Below are 9,703 nucleotides of genomic sequence, written 5' to 3'. Positions count from 1 at the left end.
GCTTCCTAATCAAAGCCGTCATCACCAACAATCGCGTGGCCAGAGTTTTCATTAATATCGAAAGCTCTATGAACATGCTGTTCAAGAGTGCATTCGAGGGCATGCAAATCGACGCTAGTGAACTCCAGCCCGTGTCTACTTCTTTATACAGTTTCACCGACAATGAGGTGCAACCCATGAGCCAGATCAAGCGAACCATATCTTTGGGTAGCGAGCCCCTAGTGAGGACGCAGAGGAGCACCTTCATAGTGATGGATTTGCCATCCTCGTACAACGTCATCTTAGGGAGACCAGCATTGCACGAATTCTGAGCGGTAGTCTCCACTTTTCATCAGAAGATCAAATTCCCTGTGGGAGACCAGGTCGGGGAAGTTAAAAGGTGAGCAATTGGTCTCTCGCAGGTGTTACGTCGACATGGTGAAGGTAAAGGACCACAAGGCCCAGAGAATCCGGGATGACAGGATCCACGTCATCCAAGAGGAGCCCTTACCTATAGCAGAGGAGCTCATCCCTTGGGAGGAGGTCCAGCTATACCCCGAACGCCCAGAAAGCCTCACCTGCTTATCAAGAGACCTGCCTATCGAGGTCAAGACCGATCTGGTCCAATGCTTGACTCGCAATAGGGGCGTCTTCGCTTGATCCCTCGAAGAGCTACCTGGGGTTAAGCCCGAGGTGACTGAGCACAAATTATACCTTTTGCCTAATTGCCGACTAGTCAAGCAGAAGAAGCAAAATTTCTCGACTGAGCAAAACAAGATCATCCGAGTTGAGGTGGACCATCTCAGGAAAGCATGTCACATTAAAGAGCTACAATTCTTGCCCTCACTCTCTAATGTAGTCCTGGTAGCTAAACCCAACAATAAGTGGAGAGTCTGCATCGACTTCCGAGATCTCAACTGCGCTAGCCCTAAGAATTGCTACCCGCTATCCCGGATTGATCAGATGGTAGATGGGGCGCTGACCCTAAAGGGAAGAAAAAGGAAGAAGAAAAGAAGTGGGCCGCCGACCCTAGAGGAAAGAAAAGAAAGAATGGGGTGCCGGCCTTAAAGGAAAGGAGAGGAACTTAGTTGTGGAGAACAACTTATCAATTCTTAATTGATTTGTTGATTTTTGTGTCATAACCTCCTCTCCTTTTATAATCCTTTGCCCTAGATTAAAAAAAAAAGAGAAAAAGTAATAGATTTTTTTTTTAGAAAAAAATCTCTTGAAAAGAATTAACATAATTCTTTTTAGAAAAATTTCTCAAGAAAAAGAATTAATATAATTATTTTTAGAAAATTTCTAAGAAAAAATCAACGTAATTCTTTTTAGAAAAATCTCTAATTCTGTTGAGAAAAAATCTCCCTTTTTTTTTTTCTTTTCTTTTCTTTTGGTTTGGCTGACCCATTGCTTGGGCACCAAGCAAGGCTTGGCCGACCCCTTGCTTGGGCACTAAGAAAGGCTTAGCCGACCCCTTTCTTGGGTAGGAAGCAAGGCTTGGCCGGCCCCTTTCTTTGGTACCAAGCAAGGATGTGGCCGACCCCTTTCTTGGGTAGGAAGCAAAACCAAAACGGGTGAATGTGAGGCTTTATAGAGGCTACAACAGGGACCAAGAGGAGGAATTGGTTTTGGCCTCCTGATAGACTTGAGCTTCCTGTGTTCGACCCGAACACCCAACTCAAGTTCATCAATAATAACTCATACTACTAAAGAGTTATTATTGAACTACCGTACCAATCCCATATTACAATATGGACTCCTTATTATCATGAGTGTGTTAGTCTCCCTGTGTTTAAGATATCGTATGTCCGTTAATTAAATGAGTTACTGACAACTCACTTAATTAACATCTAGCTCCAAGAGTAGTACCACTCAACCTTATTATCATGTCGGACTAAGTCCACCTGCAGGGTTTAGATGATAATCCTTATGAGCTCCTCAAGGGGACATCATCAACCTAGATTACTAGGACACCGTTTCCTTTTATAATCAACAACACACCATATAAATAATATTATTTTCCAACTTATCAGGCCTATTGATTTAACGAATAAATCTCACCTTTTGATAAATTAAACAAATAAATACTAAGTATATGTGTTTGCTATTATATCGGGATTAAGAGTACGCATATTCATAATAACAAAGATTTTGTTCTTTTATGCAGTCAGTATAAAAAGAAACAACTTCAAATGATTCTACTCAATACACACATAGTGTACTAGTGTAATATTAGTCAAGACAAACTAATTTCAAATTATACTACAACCGTTCCAATAGTTTGTCCCTATCCATCTCGGTCGTGAGCTACTATTTATAATTTATAAGGAACTGATAACATGATCTTCTGTGCAACATCACACACCATGTTATCTACAATATAAATTAAAAAGACAACTGCATTAACATGCAACATTTGACCAGAGTGATTCTCATTTCAAAATATAAATATTCATACAAAAAAGCTAGGCTTTTAGTATACATTCTAACAAGAAGACCTAGTTGGGAACCAAGTAGTTGAAGACCTAGATGGAAACTAGGCAGACCTAGTTGAAAACTAGGTGGTGGAAGTCCAAGAGGGTTGACTGGGAGCTGAACACTTGGCAGTAAAAGTCCAAGAGGGTGAAATGGAGTTGAATAATTAGCAAAAGAAACCTAGTAGGTTAGGTAAACCAAGTACTAGGTTTTGCATGCATGTTATTTTACATGTTTGTTTTGTATGAAACCATAGTTGGATGAAGGCTCGAGAGACCAAAGTGTGTTCAGAGGCAGGACCAGTTGGGAATTGGTATGGGTGATCAGAAGGTCTAATCTACTAGAATAGTTTCATTCGATTGGAAACACTTTGCTTCATTGACTCCGAGTGAGGCGGACAACAGATGTAGTTTGACCATGCTTCAGGTAATCGGAAGTTGTAAAAGTCAGGTCGATCCATAATTGAAGTGGATATAGTTTACAACCTAGTCAATGGATGTCTAATCGACCAGAAGGGCTTCCAGTCGACCTTAAGAATGTTGATCGAGCTCTATAAAAGGGAGTCGAGGCAGTTGTTTCCATCAACAACTACAATCAATAATCTTTGTTCTTCTATTCGAAAAAGTGCTCAAGTTCGGCTAGCATAATCTAGGAAGTGCTAGGAGTGTTGCACACTCAAGGTTGATGTAGGATGATCCGAAGATTTTTATTATTACTTTTGGTAATTTTTACTTTTTTGTATTTAAGGTATTCTTGGTATTTATGTATTTTTAATAATTTATGTCTTTTTATATTTTGAGTCCGTTTAGGGATTTTAGAATTATAAGTCTTTTTCTTTTTAATTATGATTCCTTTCCTTTCTTTACAAGTTAGAAAATTAGGGTCTATATGTTGGAATTTATTTACTTTCTTTGGTTTTAAGGTTTAGAGTCTATATAAGGGTATGTTTAGGAGAAGATTTTTGGTTTAATAATATTTTCGACAGTGCTATCATTTTCCTATTTTTTGATATTCCTCTTCAAATCAGCAGGTCCTAGAAGATTATTTTCGATATTCATGCCTGAATCAGCAGATTCAATAGTTCGCAGGATAGTTGCTATCCTGCCCTATGTCAGTTGGTATTAGAACCCTCCTAAAAAATAATTAACTAGGTTGGGTAACGGTGAGCCTGCAGTGATCGGCTCGGTCCCACGGAAGTTTTCCACCGCCCACCAGAGTAAATCGAGAAGCACTCACGACGAGCGGCCTAGAAACCCAACATCCCTTTGTTGCAAGTTCCATTTGGAGGAAAAATTCTTGCAAATACGTCGTAGCTGAGATAGCTGGGAATCAAGTCGTGGGTGACTGGGAGACAATTGAGTGCCCTTATCGTTGCACTATAGCCCCGGGGGCAGTATCAGAGCCCTCCTATATCCCATGAATGGTTGTCATGGTCATGATCGAGGTTGTAATAGGCAAATTTCGGTCGAGGATGCATTGTATCGTGATTATAACACCCAAGACGAGATACTTAAAGATCTACAAGGACAAATCACGGAGTTATCCGAGCGTCTAGTGATGCAAGATCTTAAAGATCGTAAGTTCTTTTATTTTAATTTGAATAAAATTTTTCTTAAGAAAGATATGGACGACAAGATCGAAATAGTCGATGATCTAATTTATGATAATGAAATAGAAGATGTTGTAACACAATCTAGTGCATCATCTGAAAAATTATTCACTTGGTGTGATGAAAACAATTACGGTAGTCAGGCTGAAATGCAAATTTTTACGACTCTTATAGTCGACATGGTCAAGAAGGTAAATCTATTAGCATCTCACGGTTGACCCATCATTCTTACTCTGATCGAGAATGAGTATGGAAACTTCATTGACAAGTATGGAGATGCATGTAAACAATACCTCCAATGGTGTGTGAATATGGCAATATCATGGATCATGTGCCAACAAGCAGATGCTCCAAGCTTGGAGATACATGTAAACAATACATGCAATGGATTCTTGATGCGGATAGAAGATTGGATAGGATGGTTCCAAGCTTGGGGAGAGAATCAACCACATAGACTCGTTGAAGATGTAGCTTATGCAGTGAGTTACTTCTTTCCTCTTGGATGCACATATCAAAATTATTTTATGAATCACGGAGGAATAAATTTTGGTCGAACTTTAGGAGGTCCTTTTGTAGTAACATCATATGATTTTGATGCTCCTTTGGATGAATATGGTAACATAAAGCAATCCAAATGGGGACACTTTAAGCAACTACATAGTGCCATCAAACTGGTGGAGAAGTACTTGAGGGACACAAAGATGGACAAAGCAGCGTCCACGATGTTGTGCTCATCAGTGGATTGATGAGAATTCTGAAAGTTCAATAGTGGTTAGTAGATTTTTATGACTTGGTGATAGAAGATCTTCCTCCTAAGCTACCATCTGAAACTACTCTAAACTCGAGGACAAGTTCTTTCAACCCGGGGTGACTGATATAGGAGGATCCGAAGATTATTACTTTAGGTAATATTTACTTGTTTGATATTTAAGGTAGTCTTGGTAATTTAGGTATTTTTGATAATTTCTATCTTTTCATATTTTTTTTTGTATTTGAATCCGTTTAGGGATTTTAAAATTATGAGTTATTTTTGTTTAGGGATTTTAGAATTATGAGTTATTTTTGATAGTGTTGTTGTTTTTTATTATTTCCTGGTATTCCTTTTTGAATTAACATGTTCTAAAAGATTATTTTTAATATTCATGTGCGAATCAACAAATTCAATAGCATGCAGGATAATTGTTATTTTGTTCGGCGTCAAAGGCTTTAGACCAAATTGGTGCTTACCACTTTCATTGTGATTGTGTCTTACTAAAAATGTAAGAGGTTTCTCTGCTTCTAGAGGTGTCCCTAGGAGTTGTGAACCAAGTAAATCCTTTGTGTCTTTTATTATTCTTATAGTTAGCCTTTATTATTTCATTGCAAACTAACTCTGATATAATGACAAAAAGAACGAACATTATTCACCCCTCTAGAGTAAAACATATCCTCAAATTGATATTACAGTAGGAGACTCTTCAATGGTTTAACCACTTGAGGAGTAGGCTAGAGGTATTATTTTATTTGTATTTTAACCCTTTTTTTAATCTATGAAAAAAGGGAGAGAGATAAAAGAAATATAAAAAATCAAGAGAGTTTATTAACTCCCAATTTAATTTCTTATTTGATTATGGGGAACAATAATTAAAGAGGAGTTATTTATACAATTATTTTATTCATGTATGACTGAACTAACTCTATTTTTTTTTCATGCATTGAATAATCTAGCTTATGTTTTATTATTGATTACTAACTTTAACTTAGTTTTCATATTATCGAAAAGAGGGAGATTGTTGGTGCTAAGTGCATAACATATAACCAGTGTTTTGAAATATGACTAAAGTTAAAATCAGGTTAGTTGTGATCTAACCAATTGTGTTATATTTTTAGGTGTAGGATACTAGATGTTAAAGTCCTGGTTGTAAACCAGATAGTGACTGAGTCCTAGTGGATATAGGTATCTAAGTCCTGATTGGGAATTAGGCATAAGCTAAGTCTTGGTTGAACACCAAGTAACAAAATTTCTAGCTAGAGGCTAAGTGAATCAAATCCAAGTGATTAAGGTTTGACAAACAAAATTATTAACTAAATGTTAGGTGAATCAAATCCGAGTGATTAAGGCTCTTAGTAGACAAAATTCCTAGTTGGAGGCTAGATGACTCAAGTCCAAGTGATTAAGGCTTGACAAATAAAATTCCTAACTGAACACTAGGTGAATCAATTCTAAGTGTATAGAATCGGTTGGAAGCTTATTGCTTGGCAAAAGATCCAAGTGTGTGGAATCAGCTAGAAGTTGATTGCTTGGCTAAAAATCAAGTGTGTGAAATTAGATGGAAATTGATTGCTTAGCAAAATTGAATTAGACGGGTCAAATCTAGTAACATAAGTGCGAGTAACTTTACATTCTATATCATACTCATTATGTGTAACAATTGTAAGGAAACATGTTCGACAGTTCAAGGAAATCGGATGGAATTCAGAGGTAATTGACTAGTGATAATTCTTGATGAAGGGATTTCAAAGGGTCTAGGTGATCATAGATGGGTCGAGGCAACCAGAGCGTATGGACGATCGAAGCAACTTCTAGGCGACCGGGAGACAACGTTATCAGCAATCTGAAGAAGGTAGTCAAGATGAAGTTTGACCCCTATCCAGGCGGCCGGAGATCTTCGTTAATGTTATCTTACAGATAGAAGTTAGAGTCATGTTAGCACCTCTACCAGCGATAGAGTAGGTTTCAAGCAACTAGAGGAGTTCTATATAAAGAGTTTCAAGGTAGAGCTTGAAATCACTTATCTACACAAAATTCACTCTAGTCCTCGTGCTTTTAGTGCTCCTTCACCTTCAGTGATGTGACGCGTTGCAACACACATTTCATTTCTAATCAGCATCACCTAGAGTAATATTTTTATTTTCAGTGTTGTCTTAGTTTGTTTATTGTACTTAAATTTTTTAGATTTTTTTTCTGTAAGGATTTCTCCATCTGAAAGAAATTAGAAATAAGAATCACATACGTATTTATACTTCTGGTTTGATTGATCAACTTGCTTGCTTAAACTATTAGCAAATTGATTTGCATGATTTTATTGTCTTTGTATTACTTAATTAAATCATTCTAAGTTTAATTTATTTCTATTGTGCTTACTCTAATTAATTCAACTGATTTAAATTAATATACGCTCATTTTAAATTTGTAACGCTATCATACATGTGGTCGATCGTAGAATCACCCTTGAGCAGGGTGAAAGTGTGGGGGTTATGGAAGACTAGAGAGACAAGACCTAGGCCAATAGCAAAGCGGAGAATAGTTCCAGAAAGAGCTTCTGATCACCTCTCTCTCTTTTGATCTTTCTACTCTCATTGTCGTCGTCTCCATTTTCGCCTATCTTCTCCGGTACTTATCTGCTCTTGACGGCCTAGAGTTGAAAATGAGAGGGAAAATGTTAACAACGAAAAAGTGTTTTAACTCATTCAATTGTTATTACTTCATAACTTAAAAATTATAAATTTTATTTTGATTTATTACTCATTAAATAATTATTTTTAAGTAACATTTCACTTCATATTTTTAAAATGATAGATATTATATTACGTCAATTTTATAACCAAAATTTATTACTTTATATGACTTCATAATTAATAAACATTAAAGTAATAAGTGACGAAATCTATTAATAAAATTTACATAGTATAAAAATAATTGACTCAACCGAAGTAGTATCTAGCTAAGTCTGTGGGCGGAGTTTAGTCTACTTTAGCTTTAGCCCAAGCACATTGACAATGAGAAGGAGCTGCAGTAACTCTTGTCAACGTTTTGGGGCTGCGCCCTTGCTTCTTGACATTGAGAAAAAGCCAACGTTACTAAGGCCGGATAAGTTAGTCCGAGACCGCGCCACTAGCTAAGTCAACCCATCTTGACACTACTACAGAATTGATCCATTGTAACAACACGAATCTTAATTGCTCCACCACGCCTATTTTAATTTAATCATCCTTTCTATATATTTTCCTTAATAGCACTCATATAAGTTAGGCATTCTATATTTATTCTTTCATTTTCTTTATTTTGGGTTGGGGGATTAAAGGTGTTCTATTTAATTAATTTATTTTTTGTTTTCCTTTTGTGCATGGAATGTGACCTTTCTTTATACCGAACTGCGCTACCTTTTCTCAAATTTGTCAGCGAGTTTGCGTATTTAATTCAGCCACTGTAAATAACAACTAAATATCGTTAGTACTTTAATTGCTAGTAAATGAGGCCTCAATCAGGGCAGAGACACGGACCACGGCTGCTTTCCAAGTGGCCCTAGCTAGCCGACATTTCATCGATTCCTCCCGTTGCTGCAGCATGGTCGGTCGTACGTGTTGCTTTCCCATTGGTCGGACAGCCTGCGCGGGCCACGCGACCTTTGGACGTATCCTCCTCCCGGGAATCCCTGCTGCGCAAGCAAACCCCCTCTATAAATCCTACCCCTCTCCCCGTGCCGTGGTTGACAAGAACCCAGCAATCTAGAGATAGAGATCGATCGATGGCTAACGGCTATTACTATCAAAATCCAAACGGTCCCTACGACTACTACTCTTCTTCCACCTCCTCCTCCTCCTCGCCGCCTCTGCCGCTGCACCTCTGCCTCTTCCTGTTCACCCTCTTCGCGCTCATAAGCTTGTCGTGGTACATGGCGTACGAGTCGGTGCTGGAAAGCCTGTTAGATCAGCTGCGGCTGGGGCTGATGCTGTCTCCGCTGCTGCTTCTGCTGCTGGTGCACTTGCTTTCGAATGACAATCTCCGGTGGGTGTCCTTCTTTGTTCCCTTGCCGTCGGAGAGGGAGTCTTTCCACCGGGCCGGCGGCTCCCCTTGGGGAGTCGCCCTCGTCTTGGTGCTCCTCATATTCATGATCTCCTACAAGTCCTACTTCCAGGACTGGTGGTTTCCTTTCCTCAGTCGATAGGCACAAAAGTAATAACTAATTAATTCATCCGGCCCGCGGCTATGACTGCGACTCTTGTACCTGCAGCAGAGCTTCAGCATGTTTAATAAGCTAGCATTACTGTAGTAGATCTGACTCCGTGAAGCTACAGTTTTAGGCACTGAACATTTATATATATAGTTTTATGTGGTGTTCAGGCGAAGAGCAGGGGAATAAGTTCAATGAGATCGAGTGAGGAGTAAAATTTGAAAATTTCAATGTAAAATCAATAATTATATTATTAAAAATAAAACAAATTAAAGAGTGTTTCCCCCCCCCCCCCCCTTATATCAGATCAAAGGCCTGCATCTTAATTTATCATAAAAAAGATTGCCAAGTTTACTCTTTTTATCTCCTAATGCTGCCGACAATTTTAGTCAATATTATTGGTTATTTTTTTAGTGTTTTTTCAGAGTATGGTTATTATGAAATTCATTCATACTTTTAAAATAATCAAATAACTATAAAAAATTCATATAAAAATGTTGAAAGTGGCATATGGTCGATCGATTTTCTCCTTAAATTTTAATTAAGAATAAATAAATCTACTATAGAAAATCAGAGCAAACATAATAATTTTTAGTCTGAACTTCTACCTTGTTTATTTTATCCTTAAACTTTATAAATGAATAAATAGATGCATCGTAGGAAGGCTGTGAACACATGTTTGGATCGCACTGCAACAAATTAATTA

At 37.8% G+C, this 9,703-nt stretch overlaps 1 protein-coding gene across 1 annotated transcript; it reads left to right on the top strand.

Annotated features, from left to right (window-relative positions):
- The first annotated feature begins 8,532 nt into the window (after positions 1–8,532).
- Positions 8,533–9,284, top strand: LOC122040063. The gene has a single exon (XM_042599432.1). The coding sequence runs from the start codon at positions 8,572–8,574 to the stop codon at positions 8,989–8,991; it is 420 nt and encodes a 139-aa protein (XP_042455366.1). The 5' UTR covers positions 8,533–8,571; the 3' UTR covers positions 8,992–9,284.
- Positions 9,285–9,703: the final 419 nt, after the last annotated feature.

The sequence above is a fragment of the Zingiber officinale genome, chromosome 2A (genome assembly GCF_018446385.1).
Source record: "Zingiber officinale cultivar Zhangliang chromosome 2A, Zo_v1.1, whole genome shotgun sequence".
In the NCBI taxonomy this organism is placed as follows: domain Eukaryota; kingdom Viridiplantae; phylum Streptophyta; class Magnoliopsida; order Zingiberales; family Zingiberaceae; genus Zingiber; species Zingiber officinale.
This window is presented reverse-complemented; position numbering and strand designations above follow the sequence as displayed.

Excerpts from the sequence above, each read along its gene's own strand:
- LOC122040063 (XM_042599432.1), top strand. The coding sequence starts at position 8,572 with ATGGCTAACGGCTATTACTATCAAAATCCAAACGGTCCCTACGACTAC.